This window comes from Poecile atricapillus, chromosome 31 (genome assembly GCF_030490865.1).
Source record: "Poecile atricapillus isolate bPoeAtr1 chromosome 31, bPoeAtr1.hap1, whole genome shotgun sequence".
NCBI classification, from domain to species: Eukaryota; Metazoa; Chordata; class Aves; order Passeriformes; family Paridae; genus Poecile; species Poecile atricapillus.
Genome location: NC_081279.1, coordinates 4,238,712 through 4,259,874, shown reverse-complemented (window position 1 = coordinate 4,259,874; position 21,163 = coordinate 4,238,712). Strand labels below are relative to the sequence as shown.

The following is a 21,163-nucleotide window of genomic DNA, read 5'->3' as shown; positions in this document are numbered from 1 at the left end:
AATGGGGGGAGAGTGGAAAAGAAGGGGGAAAAGATGGAAAAAAAGATGGAAAAAACGTGGAAAGGATGGAAAAAAGGGGGAAAATCCCAGGGAAAAGGTGGAAAAGCTGGAAAAGGAAGGAGGAAAGGACGGAAAAAAGGGGGAAAGGATGGAAAAAATGGGGAAAATCCCAGGGAAAAGCCACAAGAAACCAGAGCAAGGGCTTGGAAAAGCCGGAAAAATCCGTTTATTCCCTCGGGGGCTGATTCCAGAGGGAGGGAGAATTCCAGGGGCTGATTCCAGGGAATTCCAGGGAATTCCAGGGGCTGATTGCAGAGAATTCCAGGGGCTGATTCCAGGGAATTCCAGGGGCTGATTCCAGGGAATTCCAGGGGCTCATTCCAGAGGGAAGGAGAATTCCAGGACGTCCCCGGAGCGCAGCAGAGCCGAGCCCTGGATCCCCAGCGGGGTCTGCAGAGAATCCACCTGGGAGAGGGGAAAAAACGGGAAAAGTCAGGAAAAATCCAGGGAAAAAGGGGGAAAAGTCGGGAAAAATCCGGGAAAAAATCCAGGAAAAAAGGGGGGGGGAAAGGGGGAAAAGTCGGGAAAAATCCGGGAAAAAAGGGGGGAAAAGTCGGGAAAAAAACGGGAAAAAAAGGGGAGAAAACCCAGGAAAAAAGGGGGGAAAAATCTGGGAAAAAAGGGGAAAAGTCGGGAAAAATCCGGGAAAAAATCCAGGAAAAAAGGGGGGGGGGGGGGGGAAGGGGGAAAAGTCGGGAAAAATCCGGGAAAAAAGGAGGAAAGGTCGGGAAAAAAGGGGGAAAGTCCAGGAAAAAAGGGGGGGAAAGCCAAAAGAAATGGTAAAAAAAAAAAGTCGTAAAAATGGGGAAAAAAAGCTGGGAAAAATGGGAGGAAAATCCAAGAAAAATGGGGGGGAAATGGAGAAAAAAAAGGGTGAAAAAATGGGATAAAAACCCCTTGAAAAATGGGGAAAAATGGGGAAAAACCCAGAAAAAATGGGAAAAAATCCAGAAAAAAATGGGAAAAAATCCAGAAAAAAATGGGGAAAAAATCAGAAAAAATGGAAAAAAATGCAGGAAAAGAGGGAAGAAGGTGGGAAAATCCCGGGAAAAGGGGAAGCACCTGGAAGGCTCCGGATTCCAGATCGGCGGCCCCGAACTCGGCGTGCAGCAGGATCCCGCTCCAGAGGGAAAAGCGCGTCCGGCGGCCCCGGGCGGATCCCAGGAGCCGCAGGAATCGCTCCCGGAGCGCGGCCCGGGCGCGCTGCAGAGCGGCGGAATCCCGGGAATTATCCCGGGAATTGTCCCGGGAATTGTCCCGGGAATTGTCCCGGGAATTGTCCTGGGAATGATCCCGGGAATTGTCCCGGGAATCCCGGGAGAAGCCGCGGCCGCCGGAGCTGTCGGGGCCCCGCGGGAGGCGCAGAATTCCCACGGGAACCGGGATGGGATCGGCCATGGAACGGCTGGAAAAGGGGGAAAAGAGGGAAAAGGGGGGAAAAGAGGGAAAAAATGGGAAAGGGAGGGAAAAGAGGGAAAAAATGGGAAAAGAGGGAAAGGGGGGGAAAGGGAAGGAAAGGAGGGAAAGGAGGGAAAAGAGGGAAAGGGAAGGAAAAGAGGGGAAGAAGGAAAAGAGGGAAAAGGAAGGAAAAGAGGGGGAAAAAGGAAAAGAGGGAAAAGGAAGGAAAAGAGGGAAAAGGAAGGAAAAGAGAGAAAGGGAAGGAAAAGAGGGAAAAGGAGGAAAAGAGGGAAAAGAAGGGAAAAGAAGGAAAAAAGGGAAAGGAGGGAAAGGGGGGGGAAAGGGAAGGAAAAGAGGAAAAGGGGAGGGAAAAGAGGGAAAAAAAGGGAAAAGAGGGAAAAAAAGGGAAAAGAGGGAAAAGAGGGAAAAGAGGGAAAAAAAGGGAAAAGAGGGAAAGGAGGGAAAAGAGGGAAAAAAAGGGAAAAGAGGGAAAGGAGGGAAAAGAGGGCGCTGAGCGCTCCAAGGGGTCCCAATCCCGGTCCCGGGTGGGATTCCCAGTCCCGATCCCGCTCCCGTTCCCAGTATCCCAGTCCCGATCCCGATCCCGTTCCCAGTATCCCAGCACCGATCCCGATCCCGTTCCCAGTATCCCAGTCCCGATCCCGGTTTCCCGTTCCCGCTCCTGTTCCCGTTCTCAGTACCGATCCCAGCATCCCGGTACCGTTCCCAGCATCCGGTACCGTTCCCAGGACCGTTCCCGTTCCCATTCCCATTCCCAGTATCCCAGTACCGTTCCCGATACCGTTCCCAGTATCCCGGTACCGCTCCCAGTATCCCGGTACCGTTCCGGTTCCCGTTCCCGTTCCCAGTCCCGGTTTCCCGTTCCCGTTCCGGTTCCCGTTCCCAGTATCCCGGTACCGTTCCCAGTATCCCGGTACCGTTCCGGTTCCCGTTCCCGTTCCCGGTTCCGGTTCCCGCTCCGGTTCCGGTTCCGGTTCCGCTCCCGCCCCCCCCGCGGCTCCCGGCCCGGCTCGCGCCGCCGCTCCGCAGATTCGCCACCCAACCCCCACCCCCAATCCCCGGGACCCCGCGGCCACCGGAGCCCCCTCCCCTCCCTCCCTTCCCCCTCCCCCCCCCTTTCCCACCTTTTCCCGGTTTTCCCGGGATTTTCCCGGGATTTTCCCGGGATTTCCCCGGGATTTTCCCGCCGTTCCCCGGCCGTGCCGAATCTGCCGCCCTCGGCCCCGCCGCAGATTCGCCTCGGCAGATTCGCCACAAATCCCTCCCCCCCCTTCCCTCCCCCCCTCTCCCTTCCCCTCCCTCCCCTCTCCCCTCCCCTGCTCCCACCCCTCCCCTCCGCCGGGGGAATATTTTATATCCATTTATTTATATCCATTTATATCCCTTTATATCCATTTATTTATTAGCGTTATCCCCCCCCCCGTGACGAAAGTGCGGCGGCGGCGGCGCGGGGGCCGTTGCGGCGGCGGCGGCGGCTCCGCTCGGTGCCGCTCCCGGTGCCGGGGCCTCCCTCGTTACCGGGGCGGCCCCCGGGGGCTCCGGGCGATGCCCTGAGGCTCCTCCCGGAGCTCCGCCATGGACGAGGCCGAGCCCGCAGCGGGGGACGCGGCCCCGGAGGCCGCTGAGGCCTCGCCCGGGGGCGGCCGGGGCAGGCCCGGGGCCAAACGCGTCACGTTCCCCTCAGACGAGGACATCGTGTCCGGGGCCGTGGAGCCCAAGGACCCCTGGAGACACGGTGAGGGAACCGGGCAGGGAACGGGGAAGGGACCGGGGCAGGGAACGGGACACGGGGAGGGAACCGGGGAGGGAACGGGGAAGGGACCGGGACACGGTGAGGGGAACCGGGGAGGGAACGGGACACGGTGAGGGGACCGGGAAAGGGAACGGGGAAGGGACCGGGACATGGTGAGGGGAACCGGGCAGGGAACGGGACACGGGGAGGGGAACCGGGGAGGGACCGGGGGAGGGAACGGGACACGGGGAGGGGAACCGGGGAAGGGAACGGGACACGGTGAGGGAACCGGGGAGGGAACCGGGAAAGGACCGGGACACGGTGAGGGGACCGGGAAAGGGAACGGGACACGGTGAGGGGACCGGGAAAGGGAACGGGGAAGGGACCGGGACACGGGGAGGGGGACCGGGGAAGGGACCGGGGTACGGGGAGGGGAACCGGGGGAGGGAACGGGGAAGGGACCGGGGAAGGGACCGGGACACGGGGAGGGAACCGGGGAGGGAACGGGGAAAGGGAGCGGGTGGAACACCGTGAGGGACCGGGGGGACACGGGGAGGGACCGGGGGAAGGGACCCGGGACACGGTGAGGGACCGGGAAATGGCACCGGGGAAAGGTACCGGGGACACGGTGAGGGACCGGGAAATGGGACCCGGGGGAGGGACGGGGGAAGGGGCTGAGGGAGCGGGGAGTGAGGGGGGCGGAACGGAACCGGGCCTGGAGTGCTCCAAAATATCCCAAAATAAACCCGAAATAAACCCAAAACCGGGCCTGGAGTGCTCCAAAATATCCCAAAATAAACCCAAAACCGGGCCTGGAGTGCTCCAAAATATCCCAAAATAAACCCAAAACCAGCCCCAAAACCCGGGCCTGGAGTGCTCCAAAATAAACCCAAAATAAACCCAAAATAACCCCAAAATAAACCCAAAACCCGGGCCTGGAGTGCTCCAAAATATCCCAAAATAAACCCAAAACCCGACCCCAAAATAACCCCAAAATAAACCCAAAACCCGGGCCTGGAGTGCTCCAAAATATCCCAAAATAAACCCAAAACCCGACCCCAAAATAACCCCAAAATAAACCCAAAACCTGGGCCTGGAGTGCTCCAAAATAAACCCAAAAACCGACCCCAAACCGTGCCTGGAGTGCTCCAAAACATCCCCTAAAACTGGCTCGGAATATTCCCAAATATCCCCCAAAATATCCCCCTTTTCCCACCCCTTTTCCCACCTTTTTTCCTCCCCTTTCCCACCTTTTTTCCCCCTTTTCCCACTCTTTTCCCATCCCATTTTTCCCCATTTTTCCCCATTTTCCCCATCCCAACCCCCCCAAATCCCTCCGGCTCCCTCCCCTCCCCCTCCCCTCCCGTTTTCCCGGCTGATCCCGGATTTTTCCCGGATTTTTCCCGGATTTTTCCCGGATTTTCCAGCCCAGAATGTGACTGTGGATGAGATCCTGGCCGCTTACCGCCAGGCCTGCCAGAAGCTCAACTGCCGCCAGATTCCCAAACTCCTCAAGCAGATCCAGGTAATTCCCAACATTCCCAAAATCCCGGGATTCCCTGGGAAAAAATTCCCGCTTTTCCCGCCTTTCCAGCACAAAAAATCCCGGTTTTTCCATCGTAAAAATCCCATTTTTTCCACATTTTCAGCCCTAAAAAATGTAATTTTTTCTTGCTTTTCCCACCCAAAAATTCCCGTTTTTCCCACTTTTCCAGCCCCAAAAATCCCCTTTTTCCTGGGAAAACAGGGAGCAGACTTTGGGATCAACCCCAATCCAGGTTTTTTTCCATGGGAAAATTCCCAGTTTTTCCCCCTCCCCCCACAACTTTTCCCGGATTTTGGGGATTTCTCCTCACAAAAATTCCCATTTTCCCGCTTTTCCCAGGAAAGATTTGGGCTCAATCCCGGATTTTTCCCCATCCACCTTTGGCTTTTCCGTGGGATTTTTCCCCTCTGGAGAAATTCCCAATTTTCCCTCGCAGAAAATTTGGGGAATTTTGGGGAATTTCTCATCCAAAACTCCCAAATTTTTCCCGTTTTTTTCCATTTTTCCCTCGTGTTTTGCTCCAGAAATTCCCGGGATTTTCCATCCTCCTTTTCCAAGCTGAGAATTCCCAAATTTTCCTCAGTTTTTCCCCCTCAATTCCCCTTTCCCAGGTTGGAAAATTCCCATTTTTTTTGTGTTTTCCAGGAATTTAAGGATCTGGCTCCCAGGATCGACTGCTTGGATCTCAAGGGTGGGTCCCTTTTCCCGACTTTTCCCGGAGTTTTCCCGGAGTTTTTCCCACTTTTTCCCAGTTTTTTTCCGGCCCTTTTGGGTTTCGCTCTTCCCGAGGGAATTCCCGGCCGGGAATGCAGCAAAATTTGGGAATTCCTCGGTTTTTATCCGGCCAAATTCCTCGGGAAGCGTTCCCGGATCCCAGGCGGGAATTCCTCGGGAATTCCTCGGGAATTTGGGGGAATTTCTTGGGATTTGCTTGGGATTTTCCCAGGATTTTCTCAGGGATTTTTGGGGATTTTCCCAGGAATTTCTGTGGGATTTCCCAGGAGTTCCTCAGGATTTTCTCAGGAATTTTCCAGGAATTCTCCAGGAATTTCCCAGGATTTTCTGGGGAATTTCCCAGGAATTTCTCAGGACTTTCTTGGGAATTTCTCAGGAATTTCTCCGGAATTTTCCGGGAATTCTCCAGGAATTTTTTCAGGACTTTCCGGGAAATTCCTCAGGAATTTTTGGGGGGATTTTCCCGGGATTTTCTGGGGAATTCCCGGTTCCCATTCCCGGAATTCCGGGCTGTTTTCCAGGGGAAAAGTTGGATTATCGCTCCTGCGAGGCCATGGAGGAAATCTTCAAACGCCTCCAGTTCCGGCTCCTCGACCTGGAGCAGACCAGCCTGGACGAGGACGTGAGTGAATTCCCGGGAATCCTCGGAATTCCCAGAAATTCCCAGAAATTCCCAGAAATCCCCGGCCCTTCCCGGGATTTTTTCAGGGATTTTCCGGCTTTTTATGGGATTTTCCTGGATTTTTTCAGGGTTTTTTGGGGGTTTTCCTGGGATTTTTTCCGGGGTTTTCCCAAGGTTTTTTCCAGGGATTTTTCCTGGAGTTTTCCTGGATTTTTCCAGGGGTTTTCCAGGGGTATTCCCAGGAATTTTCTGACTTTCCCAGGGATTTTTATGGGGTTTTTCCAGCTGTTTTTCCAGCTGTTTCCCATTGTTTTTCCAGCTGTTTCCTGTTGTTTTTCCGGCTGTTTCCCGTTGTTTTCCCGGCAGTTTTCCAGCTGTTTTCCAGCTGTTTTTCCAGCTGTTTTCCAGCTTTTTTCCAGCTGTTTTCCCGTTGTTTTTCCAGCTGTTTTCCAGCTGTTTTCCCACTTTTCCGTTGTTTTCCAGCTGTTTTTCCAGCTGTTTTCCAGCTGTTTTCCAGCTGTTTTCCAGCTGTTTTCCCGTTGTTTTTCCAGCTGTTTCCCATTGTTTTCCGGCCGTTTTTCCCACTTTCCCGTTGTTTTTCCGGCTGTTTCCGCAGGGCGCCTCGGCGCTCTTCGACATGATCGAGTATTACGAGTCGGCCACGCACCTCAACATCGGCTCCAACAAACACCTGGGGCCCCGCGGCTGGCAGGCGGCTGCACACATGATGAGGAAGGTGAGGATTCCCAAAATTCCTGGGAATTATTCCCAAAATTCCCAAATTTCCATCACATTCCCGAAAATCCCCAAAAATCCCCAAATTCCCAGGGGTTTTCCCCAAATTTTCCCCGAATTTTTGGTGTTTCCGAGGGGATTTTGTACCCTGGGAGGGGCAGGCGGCGGCACACATGATGAGGAAGGTGAGAATTCCCAAAATTCCTGGGAAACATTCCCGAAATTCCCAAATTTCCGTCACATTCCCGAATTTCCCCAAAAATCCCCAAATTCCCAGGGGTTTTCCCCGAATTTTCCCCGAATTTTTGGTGTTTCTGGGGGTTTTTGTGCCCTGGGAGGGGCAGGCGGCGGCACACATGATGAGGAAGGTGAGAATTCCCAGAATTCCTGGAAAACATTCCCGAAATTCCCAAATTTCCATCACATCCCCAAAAATCCCCAAAAATCCCCAAATTCCCAGGAGTTTTCCCCAAATTTTCCCCGAATTTTTGGTGTTTCTGGGGGATTTTGTGCCCTGGGAAGGGCAGGTGGCGGCACACATGATGAGGAAGGTGAGGATTCCCGGAAAACATTCCCGAAATTCCCAGATTTCCATCAAATTCCCAAATTTCCCCAAAATTTCCCAGATTCCCAGGGTTTTTCCCCAAATTTTGGGCATTTCCAAGGGATTTTTGTGCCCTGGGAAGGGCAGGTGGCACCACAGGTGATGAGGAAGGGGAGAATTCCCAAAATTCCTGGAAAACATTCCCGAAATTCCCAAATTTCCATCAAATTCCCCCAAATTCCCGCGAGTTTTCCCGGAATTCCGAGGAATTCCCGCGGTTCCCGAGGGTTTCCCAGGGGCGGATCCCGGATTTTCCGTCCCAGCTTTTCCCGAGTTTTTTCCCAAGAAAAATTGGGAATTCTCGCAGTGTTGTGGCTGGGTGGTGATGAGGGGTTGGTTAATGAATTAATTAGGGGGTAATGAATTAATTAGGGGTTAATTAGGGGTTAATTAGGGGTTAATTAGGGGTTAATTAAGGGTTAATTAAGGAGGCCCCGCCCCCGGGGGTGGAGCCGTTTTCCCGGGAAAAAGAAAAGGGGAGGAATCTCCCATGGAAAAGCTTTTCCTGGAGTGGTTATCCCAAAAAAACCCCGGGATTATCCCAAAAAATTCCTGATTATCCCAAAAAAAGATGGAATATCCCCAAAATAACCCCGGGATTATCCCAAAAAATTCCGGATTACCCCAAAAATCCCCAGATTATCCTGAAAAAAGGACAGAATATTCCATGGAAAAGCTTTTCCTGAGTAAATTATCCCAAAAAACCCCAAATTATCCCAGAGAACCCCTGGATTATCCCAAAAGAAGGAAAATTATCCCAGAAAAAGCTTGGAATACCCCAAAAAACTCTTTTATTATCCCAAAAAAATCCTGATTATCCCAAGAAAGGATGGGATATCCCCCAAAAAATCAGATTATCCCAAAATCCCCTGGATTATTCCCAAAAAACCCTGAATTATCCCCAGAAAAAGGCGGATTATCCCAAAAAACCCCAGATTTTCCCCCAAAAAAGGCCAATTATCCCAAAAAAACCTTGGATTATCCCAAAAAAAACCTGGATTGTCCCAAAAAATTTTGGATTATCCCAGAAATCCATGGGGATCCCCCTGGGAAAAGCCTTTCCCGGGAAAATCGTTCCGGAGCGTGGCCGGAAGGTTTGGCCTCGTTATCCCAATTATCCCAATTATCCCAATTATCCCAATTATCCCAATTATCCCTGGGATTATCCCGCTTTTCCGGGCGCTCCCAATTCCTTCCCAACCCCCTCATTTCCCTCCGGCCGCTCCCGGCCCTCGGAATTCCGGAGGGGTTTGGAATCCTGGGGGAATTCCTTGGGAATTCTGCTCCTGCAATTCCCGGAATTCCCGGAATTCCCGCAGTTCCCGGGGCTGGGTTTCGGATCCTCGGGAATCTCCGGGATTGGGGGAAATCCGGGAATTTTTTAGGGGGGAAATTGGGATCGTCCAGCCCCGGGAATGAGGCTGAGTCCACTCGGGAAGAATTCCAAGGGGAAATCTTGGAATTCCTGGAGGTTTTCCCGAATTTCCTCTCCCTGGATCCACGTCCCAATCCCAAATCCCCGGATTTTGGGCACTCAGAGCTCCAGATTCCTGTTCCCAGTCCCAAATTCCCATTCTTTCCCATTTCTTTTTCCCAAATTCCCGTTTTTCTATCCCAAATTCCCATTTTTTACCCATTTTTTACCCGTTTTTTCCCATTTTTTCACCCCAAATTCCCATTTTTTACCCAAATTCCCGTGTTTTTTCCCCAGACCAGCTGCCTGCAGTACCTGGACAGGATCAGAACCCCTCGATATCGATATTTCTGATCCCAAATTCCCGTTTTTTCCCGTTTTTTACCCGTTTTTCCCTGTTTTCTCCCCAGACCAGCTGCCTGCAGTACCTGGACGCCTGGGGGATGTGTCAATATCGATATTCCCAATCCCAAATTCCCATTTTTTACCCAAATTCCTGTGTTTTTTCCCCAGACCAGCTGCCTGCAGTACCTGGGGGGGATCAGAACCCCTCGATATCGATATTCCCAATCCCAAATTCCCGTTTTTTCCCATTTTTTACCCGTTTTTCCATGTTTTCTCCCCAGACCAGCTGCCTGCAGTACCTGGGGGGAATCAGAACCCCTCAATATCGATATTCCCAATCCCAAATTCCCATTTTTTACCCAAATTCCCGTGTTTTCTCCCCAGACCAGCTGCCTGCAGTACCTGGACAGGATCAGAACCCCTCGATATCGATATTCCCAATCCCAAATTCCCATTTTTTACCCAAATTCCTGTGTTTTCTCCCCAGACCAGCTGCCTGCAGTACCTGGGGGGGATCAGAACCCCTCGATATCGATATTCCCAATCCCAAATTCCCGTTTTTTCCTGGTTTTTACCCAAATACCCTGTTTTTCTCCCCAGACCAGCTGCCTGCAGTACCTGGGGGAATCAGAACCCCTCGATATCGATACTCCCAATCCCAAATTCCCATTTTTTACCCAAATTCCTGTTTTTTTCCCCAGACCAGCTGCCTGCAGTACCTGGACGCCCGGGGGACGTGTCGATATCGATATTCCCAATCCCAAATTCCCGTTTTTTACCCAAATTCCCGTGTTTTCTCCCCAGACCAGCTGCCTGCAGTACCTGGACGCCCGGGGGACGTGTCGATATCGATATTCCCAATCCCAAATTCCCGTTTTTTACCCAAATTCCCTGTTTTTCTCCCCAGACCAGCTGCCTGCAGTACCTGGACGCCCGGGGGACGCCGCTGCTGGAGGCGTCGGCGCCGTTCGTGGCTCGGGCTCTGCGCATCAGCAGCAGCCTCGTGGTTCTGCACCTGGAGAACGCCGGCCTGGCCGGGAGGCCCCTCATGCTGCTGGGTCAGAATTCCCAAAAAAAAAACATTCCCAGGATTCACGGGATTCCCAAAATTCCCGGGATTCCCCCGGCCGGGATTTCGGGAATTCACTGGGGGGGGGGGTTGGGGAGGAAAGGGTTAAAGGGGTTTGGGAAGGAGGGGGAGGGGAGGATTCCGGGTGGGAATTCCAGCAAAAATTCCAGGTGGGAATTCTGGTGGGAGATTCCAGGTGGGAGATTCCAGCCGGGAATTCCGGTGGGAGATTCCAGCTGGGAATTCCAGTCAGGATCGGGTCCCCCTTTCCCGGCCACATTCCCACATTTTTCCCACCCCATTCCCAGCCCCATTCCCAGCCCCATTCCCGTGGGGTTTTCCTGGTGCCATTCCCGACTTTTCCCACCCCATTCCCGGCCCCATTCCCGGCCCCATTCCCGTGGGGTTTTCCTGGTGCCATTCCCGACTTTTCCCGGCCCATTCCCGGCCCCATTCCCGGCCCCGTTCCCGTGGTGTTTTCCCACCCCAATCCCAATTTTTCCTGCCTCATTCCCAGTGTTTTCCCAGCTTCATTCCCACATTTCCCAGCCCCATTCCCGGCCCCATTCCCGGTGTTTATTCCCGGTGTTTCCTGTCCCATTCCCGGTGTTTATTCCCGGTGTTTCCTGTCCCATTCCCGGTGTTTATTCCCGGTGTTTCCTGTCCCATTCCCGGTGTTTATTCCCGGTGTTCCCAGTCCCATTCCCGGTGTTCCCAGTCCCATTCCCGGTGTTTATTCCCGGTGTTTCTGATCCCATTCCCGGTGTTCATTCCCGGTGTTTCCTGTCCCATTCCCAGTCCCAATCCTGATCCCAATCCCAGCCCATTCCCGGCCCCATTCCCGGTGTTTATTCCCAGTGTTCCCTGTGCCATTCCCAGTTTTCCTGATCCCATTCCCCATCCCATTCCCCATCCCATTCCCGGTGTTCCCAGTGTTTATTCCCAGTGTTCCCAGTGCCATTCCCGGTGTTTATTCCCAGTTTTCCAGCGGCAGCCCTGCGGTTGAACGTGACTCTCCGTGAGCTGTACCTGGCCGATAACAAACTCTCGGCTCCCGATCCCATTCCTGATCCCATTCCCGGTGTTCCCAGTCCCATTCCCAGTGTTCCCTGTGTTTATTCCCGGTGTTTATTCCCGGTGTTTATTCCCGGTTTTCCCGGTTTTCCAGCGGCAGCCCTGCGGTTGAACGTGACTCTCCGTGAGCTGTACCTGGCCGATAACAAACTCTCGGCTCCTGATCCCATTCCTGATCCCATTCCTGGTGTTCCCGGTCCCATTCCCGGTGTTTCTGATCCCATTCCCGGTGTTCCCAGTCCCATTCCCGGTGTTCCTGGTTTATTCCCGGTGTTTATTCCCGGTGTTTATTCCCGGTTTTCCAGCGGCAGCCCTGCGGTTGAACGTCACCCTTCGTGAGCTGTACCTGGCCGATAACAAACTCTCGGCTCCCGATCCCATTCCCCATCCCATTCCCGGTGTTCCCAGTCCCATTCCCGGTGTTCCCAGTCCCATTCCCGGTTTATTCCCGGTGTTTATTCCCGGTTTTCCCGGTGTTTTTCCAGCGGCAGCCCTGCGGTTGAACGTGACTCTCCGTGAGCTGTACCTGGCCGATAACAAACTCTCGGCTCCTGATCCCATTCCCCATCCCATTCCCGGTGTTCCCAGTCCCATTCCCGGTGTTCCCGGTGCCATTCCCAGTGTTCCCAGTCCCATTCCCGGTGTTCCCGGTGCCATTCCCGGTGTTCCCAGTCCCATTCCCAGTGTTCCCAGTCCCATTCCCGGTGTTCCCGGTGCCATTCCCGGTGTTTATTCCCGGTGTTTTTCCAGCGGCAGCCCTGCGGTTGAACGTCACCCTCCGCGAGCTGTACCTGGCCGATAACAAACTCTCGGCTCCCGATCCCATTCCCCATCCCATTCCCGGTGTTCCCAGTCCCATTCCCGGTGTTCCTGATCCCATTCCCGGTGTTTATTCCCGGTTTTCCCGGTTTTCCAGCGGCAGCCCTGCGGTTGAACGTGACTCTCCGTGAGCTGTACCTGGCCGATAACAAACTCTCGGCTCCCGGGGACGCGGCGCAGCTCGGGAACCTCCTGAGAGCCAACGGATCCCTGCGGACGCTGGACCTGCGCAACAACCACATCCTGGATAGTGGTGAGATTCCAGAGGGAATCCTGGGAATTCTGGGAATTCTGGGAATTCTGGGAATGGGGCTGGGACCTGCGCAACAACCACATCCTGGATTCCGGTGAGATTCCAGAGGGAATCCTGGGAATTCTGGGAATTCTGGGAGTGGGAATGGGACCTGCGCAACAACCACATCCTGGACTCCGGTGAGATTCCAGAGGGAATCCTGGGAATTCTGGGAATGATTGGGAATTCTGGGACTGGGACCTGCGCAACAACCACATCCTGGATAGTGGTGAGATTCCAGAGGGGATCCTGGGAATTCTGGGAATTCTGGGAATTCTGGGATTGGGAATGGGGCTGGGACCTGCGCAACAACCACATCCTGGACTCCGGTGAGATTCCCGGGAATAACGGGAATAACAGGAATTCTGGGATTGGGAATGGGAATTGTGGGATTGGGAATGGTGGGAATGGGATTTTCCCAGTTTTCCAGGCCCGTACTCATTAACTCCCAGATTTTTCCCCAAATTCCCAGGATTTCCTGGGCTTTCCCAGCTCTCATTAACTCCAGAATTCCCGGGAATTCCCGGGATTTCCCAGCCCTCATTAACTCCGGGATTTCTCCCCATGATTCCCAGTATTCCCGGCATTCCCAGCCCTCCCTGACTCCGGTATTCCCGGGATTCTCGGCATTCCCAGCCCTCATTAACTCCGTGATTCCCGGTATTCCCGGCATTCCCAGCCCTCATTAACTCCGTGATTCCCGGTATTCCCGGCATTCCCAGCCCTCATTAACTCCGTGATTCCCGGTATTCCCGGCATTCCCAGCCCTCCCTAACTCCGTGATTCCCGGTATTCCCGGCATTCCCAGCCCTCATTAACTCCGGCATTCCCGGTATTCCCGGTATTCCCAGCCCTCATTAACTCCGTGATTCCCGGTATTCCTGGCATTCCCAGCCCTCATTAACCCCGTCATTCCCGGTATTCCGGGTGTTTTCCAGGCCTGGCGTTCCTGTGCGAGGGCCTGCGGGAGCAGCGCCGGGGGCTGCAGACTTTGGTGCTCTGGAACAACCAACTGAGCCACGCCGGGATGGCTTTCCTGGGAATGAGCCTGGTCAGCGATCCCGGGAATCCCACGGGCGTTTTCCAGGGATTTTCCATGGATTTCTAGCGATTTCCATGGATTTTCTGGGGATTTCCATGGGTTTCCATGGGTTTTCCATTTATTTCCGTTGATTTTCCATGGTTTTATTTGGGTTTTCCATGGGTTTTCTGGGGGTTTTCTTCGTTTTCCATCCAATTCCATGGGTTTTCCATCAATTTCCACAGCTTTTACCCGTTTTCTCCATGGATTCCCGCACCCTTTTCCCATTTTTTTCTGGATTCCCACCCCTTTCCCTGTTTTTCCCTGGATTCCCACACCTTTTTCCCATTTTTCCTGTATTCCCACCCCTTTCTCTGGATTTTCCCTGAATTCCCCCCATTATTTCCCTGGATTTCCCCCATTTTTCCCTGGATTTTCCCTGACTTCCCCCCATTTTTTCCCTGTTTTTCCCTGAATTCCCCTCATTTTTCCCTGTTTTCCCCTGGAATTCCCCCCATTTTTTCCTGGATTTCCCCTGGAATTCCCCCCATTTTTTCCCTGTTTTTCCCTGAATTCCCCCCATTTTTTCCTGGATTTTCCCTGACTTCCCCCCATTTTTTCCCTGTTTTTCCCTGAATTCCCCTCATTTTTCCCTGTTTTTCCCTGAACTCCCCCCATTTTTTTCCCATTTTTCCCTGAGTTCCCCCCATTATTTTCCCAGGATTTTCCCTGAATTCCCCCCATTTTTTCCTGGATTTCCCCTGGAATTCCCCCCATTATTTTCCCGGGATTTCCCCTGGAATTCCCCCCATTATTTTCCCGGGATTTCCCCTGGAATTCCCCCCATTTTTACCCTGTTTTCCCCTGGAATTCCCCCCATTTTTTCCTGGATTTTCCCTGACTTCCCCCCATTATTTTCCCTGGATTTCCTCTGGAATTCCCATTTTTCCCGGGATTTTCCGCAGCCGCACACGCAGAGCCTGGAGACGCTGAACCTGGGTCACAATCCCATCGGGAACGAGGGCGTGCGGAACCTGAAGAACGGATTGATCGGGAATCGCTCCGTGCTGCGCCTCGGCCTGGCCTGCACCAAGCTCACCTGCGAGGGTCGGTCATGGGATTCACGGGAATTCCCAGAAATTCCCCAGAATTCCCGGGAATTCCCAGCATTTCCCAGGAATTCCCAGGAATTCCCAGCATTTCCCAGGAATTCCCAGCATTTCCCGCCGTTTCCCGGGAATTCCCAGCATTTCCCGCCATTTCCCACCATTCCCATTGACTTTTCCTGGTGATTTTTCCCGCCATTCTGACCATTCCCAGTGACTTTTCCTGGTGTTTTTTCCCACCATTCCCGGTGATTTTTCCCACCATTCCCGGTGATTTTTCCCAGCATTCGCGGTGATTTTTCCTACCATTCCCGGTGATTTTTCCTGGTGTTTTTTCCCGCCATTCCCAGTGTTTTCTCCTGCCATTCCCAGTGATTTTTCCCTGTGTATTTTCTTGCCATTCCCGGTGATTTTTCCCGCGATTCCCAATGACTTTTCCTGGTGTTTTTTCCCGCCAGGCGCAGTGATATTTTTCCTGCCATTCCTGGTGACATTTTCCCGTTGTTTCCCCCCTCCAGGCACGGTGATGTTTTCCCTCCATTCCCGGTGTTTTTTCCCGGGATTCCCGGTGATTTTCCCATTATTTCTGCCCCCTCCAGGGGCGGTGATGTTTTCCATCCATTCCCAGTGATTTTTCCCGCCATTCCCGATGATTTTTCCCGCCATTCCCATGGTTTATTCCCGTTTTTTCCCCCCTCCAGGGGCGGTGATGTTTTCCATCCATTCCCAATGATTTTTCCCACCATTCCCAATGATTTTTCCCGCCATTCCCGATGATTTTTCCCGCCATTCCCGTGGTTTATTCCCGTTTTTTCCCCCCTCCAGGCGCGGTGTTTTTTCCTGTTGTTTTTCCCACCATTCCCAATGACTTTTCCTGCCATTCCCATGGTTTATTCCCGTTTTTTCCCCGCTCCAGGGGCGGTGATGTTTTCCATCCATTCCCAATGATTTTTCCCGCCATTCCCGATGATTTTTCCCGCCATTCCCGTTGTTTATTCCCGTTTTTTCCCCACTCCAGGGGCGGTGATGTTTTCCATCCATTCCCAATGATTTTTCCCGCCATTCCCGATGATTTTTCCCGCCATTCCTGTTGTTTATTCCCGTTTTTTCCCCGCTCCAGGGGCGGTGATGTTTTCCATCCATTCCCAGTGATTTTTCCCGCCATTCCCGATGATTTTTCCCGCCATTCCCGTTGTTTATTCCCGTTTTTTCCCCACTCCAGGGGCGGTGATGTTTTCCATCCACTCCCAATGATTTTTCCTGCCATTCCCGTGGTTTATTCCCGTTTTTTCCCCCCTCCAGGGGCGGTGATGTTTCCCCACCATTCCCAGTGATTTTTCCCACCATTCCCGATGATTTTTCCCGCCATTCCCATGGTTTATTCCCGTTTTTTCCCCGCTCCAGGGGCGGTGGCCGTGGCCGAGTTCGTGGCCGAGAGTTCGCGGCTGCTGCGCCTGGACCTGCGCGAGAACGACATCAAGACGGGGGGGCTGATGGCGCTGTCGCTCGCGCTGCGCGTCAACCACTCCCTGCTGCGCCTCGACCTCGACCGCGAGCCCAAGAAGGAGGCGGTCAGTCCCCACAATTCCCGGGAATTCCCGCAATTCCCAGAATTCCCAAAAATCCCAAAAATCCCCAAAAATCCCCACGGTTCCCGGGCGTTTCTGGAGGGAGAAATTGGGAATTTTGGGGGTTTTGGGGGGGATTGATTGTGAGCACAAGGGGGATTCGGGTGTCCCAGAATCCCTGATATTCCTGAAAAATTCCTGGAATTTCCCAGAAAGTTCCTGGAGTTCCCACAAATTCTCCGGGATTCCCAAAAATCCCAAAAATCCCCGCGGTTCCTGGGCGTTTCTGGAGGGGGAAATGGGAATTTTGGGGGGGATTCATTGTGAGCACAAGGGGGATTTGGATGTCCCAGAATTCCTGATATTCCAAAAAAATTCCTGGAATTTCCCAAAAATCCCAGAATTCCCAAAAATCCCCAAAAATCCCCGCGGTTCCCGGGCGTTTCTGGAGGGGGAAATGGGGATTTTGGGGGTTTCTGGAGGAGTTTCATTGTGAGCACAAGGGGGATTCGGGTGTCCCAGAATTCCTGATATTCCCAAAAAATTCTTGGAATTTCCCAAAATTCCCTAGAATTCCCAAAAATCCTAAAAATCCCCGCGGTTCCCGGGCGTTTCTGGAGGGAGAAATGGGAATTTTGGGGGTTTTGGGGGGGATTGATTATGAGCACAAGAGGGAGTCCCAGAATCCCTGGTATTCCTGAAAAATTCCTGGAATTTCCCAGAAAGTTCCTGGAATTTCCCGAAATTCCCTGGAATTCCCAAAAATCCCCAAAAATCCCCGCAGTTCCCGGGAGTTTCTGGAGGGGGAAATGGGAATTTTGGGGGTTTTGGGGGGCTTTGGGATTTGATTGTGAGCCCAAAAAGGAGGTGCTGCATCCCAGAATTCCTGATATTCCCAAAAAATTCCCAAAAAGTTCCTGAAGTTCCCCCAGAATTCCCAGAATTCCCAGGATTCTGGAGTGGGAAGCGGCTCCTGAGCTCTGGGGCTTCGGGGTTGGGATTTTCCAGGTTTTTCCAGGTTTTTCCCATGGATTTGGCATTTTTTGGGAATCTCAGCTCGGGGAATTTTGGGAATCTCCGGGATCCAACCCTTCGGATTCCCACATTTCCGTGCTCTTCATTCCGTTCCCACCGACGGATTTTCCGGATTTTCCCCATTTCCCACCCGGAATCCCGGGAATCTCCAACCTTCCCTGGAATTCCCAAATCCCTTTTTTCCCGGAAAACCCCCAAAATTCCCATTTTCCCTCTTAAAGGGCCAGCGCCTCAAAAACCCCACCCGGAAAAAAAAACCCGGAACCGATTCCGGAGGGGGGAATTTTCCCGGGATTTTTTTTTTTTCCCCGGAATTCCCGGATTTTTTTCCCGGCAGGTGAAAAGTTTCCTGGAGACGCAGAAGGCGCTGCTGGCCGAGATCCAGAACGGCTGCAAGCGGAATTTCGTCCTGGCCCGGGAGAAGGAGGAGAAGGAGCAGCAGCTCCGGCACTCGGCCTCCATGCCGGAGATTTCCGGGAACGAGGATCCCGAGGACGATCCCGGAATTCCCGGAGGAGCCTCCCCGGAGGAGAACGGGAACGCGGCTCCGGGCGGAGATTCCAGCTCGGACACGGAGGAGGAGGAGGAGGAGGAGGAGGAGGGGAAGGACTCGAGGGAGGTGCTGGAATCCTGTGGGAATTCCGGGAATTCCGGGAACGCCGAGCGCAGGATTTCCGTCTCCAGCCCCGGCAGAGGGAGGAAGATTTTCGTGGTGACGCGCGTGGAAAACGTTCCCGAGGGATCCAGGGCCGTTCCTGAGGGATCTGGAGCCGTTCCTGAGGGATCCGGAGCCGTTCCCGAGGGATCCGGAGCCGTTCCTGAGGGATCTGGGATCGTTCCCGAGGGATCTGGGATCGTTCCCGAGGGATCTGGGGCCATTCCCAAGGGATCCGGAGCCGTTCCCGAGGGATCTGGGATCATTCCCGAGGGATCTGGGATCGTTCCCGAGGGATCTGGGGCCATTCCCGAGGGATCTGGGATCGTTCCTGATGGATCCGGGATCGTTCCTGAGGAATCCAAGACTGTTCCTGAAGGATCCGGGGCCATTCCCGAGGGATCTGGAGATGCTCCCGAGGGATCTGAGACTGTTCCCAAGGGATCCGGGATCGTTCCCGATGGGTCTGGGACAATTTCTGATGGATCTGGCACCGTTCCCGATGGATCTGGGGTTGTTCCCGATGGATCCGGATCCATTCCTGACGGATCCAGCGCTGTTCCAAACGGATCCGGAGCCGTTCCCGACGAATCCGGGGTCGTTCCCGACGAATCCGGCGCCGTTCCCGATGGATCTGGAGCCGTTCCTGACGGACTTGGGGCCGTTCCTGAAGGATTTGGGGCCATTCCCGGGGGATCCGGATCCATTCCCAACAGATCCGGAGCCGTTCCCGACGGATCCAGCACCGTTCCCGATGGATTTGGGGCCGCTCCCGACGGATCCAGCACCGTTCCCGATGGATTTGGGGCTGCTCCCGACGGATCCAGCACCGTTCCCGATGGATCCAGCGCCGTTCCGGATGGATCTGGAGCCGTTCCCGACGGATCTGGGGCCGTTCCCGATGGATCTGGGGCCGTTCCCGATGGATTTGGGGCCGTTCCGGACGGATCCGTGGCCGTTCCCGAGCCCCCGCGCGCGGCTCCGGCCCCAATTCCCGAACTGTCGCGGGCGGGCGGATCCGCGGGAATTCCCTGCGGGAGCCCTTCCCGGGATTCGCCGCTTCCCAACGGGCTCAAGGCGGATTTTGCCCGGGCGCTGCCGGAGCCGGGCCCGGAGGGCGACGGGAAATCGGGAATGGGCGAACACGGTGAGATTCCCAAAATCCCGACCGGCCCGGGGGGGCCATCCCGGGAACTCGGGGATCCCGGATTCCGGAGGGTTCCGAAATCCCGGATTTCTGGGGCTTCCGGGATCCCGAATTCCAGGGGGTTCTGAATTCCAGAGGGTTCCAAAATCCTGGAGTTCCAGGGGTTCCAAAATCCTGGATTCCAGAGGGTTCCAAAATCCCGAATTCCGGAGGGTTCCGGGATCCCGAATTTCTGGGGTTTCAGAGCTCGCCGCGATTCCCAAAGGTTCTGGGATCCCGAATTCCCAGAAATTCCAAGCCCGCCACAATTCCCGAGGGTTTGGAGTCCCTCCTGATTCCCAAAGGTTCTGGGGCCCTGAATTCCCCCAAAAAAATGGGAATGGAGCTGGAATTGGGAGGAAAACTGGGAATTCTGTGGGAATTTGGATGGAAAACTGGGAAAGGAGTGGGAAAAACTGGGAATGGAGCTGGAATTTGGGTGGAAAAGTGGTAATTCTGCGGGAATTGGGGTGGAAAACTGGGAATAGTGTGGGAATTGGGCTGGAAAACCGGGAATGGAGGTGGAACTGGGAGGAAAATTGGGAATTCTGCGGGAATTGGGTTGGAAAAGTGGGAACGGAGGTGGGGAAAAGCGGGAAAAGCAGCGGAGCAGAGCGCGGGCGGCTCCGGAACATTCCATGGGCGCATTCCCGCAGAGCTGAGCTGCTCCCGGAACGAGCAGGAGCTGCAGGAGCTGCTCCTCGAGGCCAGCCTGGACACGGCTCCGGAGCCGCTCTGAGCGCAGGTGAGCCGGGAATCCAATCCCGAAATTCCCGGAATCCAATCCCGAAATTCCCGGGGATCCAATCCCACAATTCCCAGGAATCCAATCCCGAAATTCCCGGGAATCCAATCCCGAAATTCCCGGGAATCCAATCCCACAATTCCCGGGGATCCAATCCCACAATTCCCGGGAATCCAATCCCACAATTCCTGGGAATCCAATCCCGAAATTCCCGGGGATCCAATCCCGAAATTCCCGGGAATCCAATCCCACCATTCCCGGGAATCCAATCCCGAAATTCCCGGGGATCCAATCCCGAAATTCCCGGGGATCCAATCCCGAAATTCCCGTGAATCCAATCCCGAAATTCCCGGGAATCCAATCCCACAATTCCCAGGGATCCAATCCCGAAATTCCCGGGGATCCAATCCCACAATTCCCGGGAATCCCGGCTTTTCCCAAAGAAATAAAATCCGGGAATATCCAGGAATTCCAGCCTGGCTTTTCCCGCTTTTTTTCCCCTTCCCCTGCAGGTTCTGGAAAAGGGGGAGGCTCCGGAGCTTTTCCTCTCTTCCCGCTTCCGCACAAGATTCCAACCAAACTTCGGGATTTTTCGGGATTTTTCTTGGAAAAGAAAAACGGACGGAAAACACAAAACACAAAAAAACGGAAATGAACCAAAACAAACGGATTTTTCCCGGTTTTTTTTTTCCCGATTTTTTTTTTTTTTTTTCCCGCCTCCGAGGGGCCGGGATCGGGGCTCGGCCTTCCGGGGAATTCCCGGAGCGATTCCCGGCGGGATCCGGCAACACTACAGGGAACCGGGAAGGGCCGGAGCGGCGGCAGTTTGGGAATTCCATCCCTAAAAAAACAAAACAGAAATCCCGGGATCGGCTGCTCCCGCGGCCTCCGCGCTTTATTTATTCCCCATTTCCCTTTCCGGCCCTTTCCGTTTCTTTGGGAATTTTTTTCCCGGTTTTTTCCATCCCCCTTTATTTTTTGTTTTTTGGTTTTTTTTCCTGGTTTTTGTTGTTGTTGTTGTTGTTGTTGTTGTTTTCCCGTCTTTATTTATCGCCAGCCGCAGAATTCCCGGGAAAAAAAATCGGGAGACGCAGAATTCCTGGGATAAAAAACCCAAGGGACGCAGAATTCCCGGGAAAAAAAAAACCAGGAGACCCAGAATTCCTGGGAAAAAAAAATCGGGAGACGCAGAATTCCCGGGATAAAAAACCCAGGAGCCGCAGAATTCCCGGGAAAAAACGCAGGAGGGAAAAAGGGGAGAGGGAGGGGCCGGAATTCCTCGCTCATCCCAAATTTCCAGAGCGACAGAGAAGGGGAAAAAAAATCCGGGATGCGGAAAAGAAAAATCCGGGATGCGCCGCGGGGATCTCCCAGCCCGGAA

The 21,163-nt window shown here is 53.8% G+C and overlaps 2 protein-coding genes across 8 annotated transcripts; one reads left to right on the top strand and one right to left on the bottom strand.

Moving 5' to 3' along the window:
* Window positions 1-202: 202 nt before the first annotated feature.
* GEMIN7 (gem nuclear organelle associated protein 7) lies at window positions 203-2,702 on the bottom strand. 5 transcript variants are annotated; one of them, XR_009279970.1, is made up of 4 exons: window positions 2,261-2,330; window positions 1,123-1,465; window positions 316-465; window positions 203-282 (listed from the first exon to the last, which is right to left on the bottom strand). XR_009279970.1 is itself a non-coding variant. In XM_058860022.1 (3 exons), exons 2-3 carry the CDS (start codon window positions 1,456-1,458, stop codon window positions 376-378), a joined length of 426 nt encoding a protein of 141 aa, XP_058716005.1. In that variant the 5' UTR covers window positions 1,459-1,465; window positions 2,604-2,702; the 3' UTR covers window positions 229-375. The 5 variants fall into 5 exon arrangements, 4 of the variants coding, with proteins under 4 accessions (XP_058716005.1, XP_058716004.1, XP_058716003.1 ...); XM_058860022.1 differs by lacking the exon at window positions 2,261-2,330 and adding an exon at window positions 2,604-2,702 and having other exon boundaries at window positions 229-465; XM_058860021.1 differs by having other exon boundaries at window positions 229-465; window positions 2,301-2,384.
* On the top strand, window positions 2,475-21,139 carry PPP1R37 (protein phosphatase 1 regulatory subunit 37). 3 transcript variants are annotated; one of them, XM_058859976.1, is made up of 13 exons: window positions 2,866-3,214; window positions 4,639-4,736; window positions 5,403-5,448; window positions 6,014-6,114; window positions 6,731-6,850; window positions 10,120-10,270; window positions 12,272-12,427; window positions 13,405-13,517; window positions 14,453-14,594; window positions 15,998-16,164; window positions 17,534-18,998; window positions 19,694-19,782; window positions 20,295-21,139. In XM_058859976.1, exons 1-12 carry the CDS (start codon window positions 3,055-3,057, stop codon window positions 19,774-19,776), a joined length of 2,802 nt encoding a protein of 933 aa, XP_058715959.1. In that variant the 5' UTR covers window positions 2,866-3,054; the 3' UTR covers window positions 19,777-19,782; window positions 20,295-21,139. The 3 variants fall into 3 exon arrangements, with proteins under 3 accessions (XP_058715960.1, XP_058715959.1, XP_058715961.1); XM_058859977.1 differs by lacking the exons at window positions 2,866-3,214; window positions 4,639-4,736; window positions 5,403-5,448; window positions 6,014-6,114; window positions 6,731-6,850 and adding exons at window positions 2,475-2,478; window positions 7,189-7,217; XM_058859978.1 differs by lacking the exons at window positions 2,866-3,214; window positions 4,639-4,736; window positions 5,403-5,448; window positions 6,014-6,114; window positions 6,731-6,850 and adding an exon at window positions 7,385-7,400.
* Window positions 21,140-21,163: the final 24 nt, after the last annotated feature.

Excerpts from the sequence above, each read along its gene's own strand:
- GEMIN7 (XM_058860022.1), bottom strand. The coding sequence starts at position 1,458 with ATGGCCGATCCCATCCCGGTTCCCGTGGGAATTCTGCGCCTCCCGCGG. Across the intron at positions 466-1,122 it reads TGGAATCCGGAGCCTTCCAG|GTGGATTCTCTGCAGACCCC; the intron begins GTGCTTCCCCTT and ends CCCCTCTCCCAG.
- PPP1R37 (XM_058859976.1), top strand. The coding sequence starts at position 3,055 with ATGGACGAGGCCGAGCCCGCAGCGGGGGACGCGGCCCCGGAGGCCGCT. Across the intron at positions 3,215-4,638 it reads CAAGGACCCCTGGAGACACG|CCCAGAATGTGACTGTGGAT; the intron begins GTGAGGGAACCG and ends CGGATTTTCCAG. Across the intron at positions 6,851-10,119 it reads CTGCACACATGATGAGGAAG|ACCAGCTGCCTGCAGTACCT; the intron begins GTGAGGATTCCC and ends TTTTCTCCCCAG.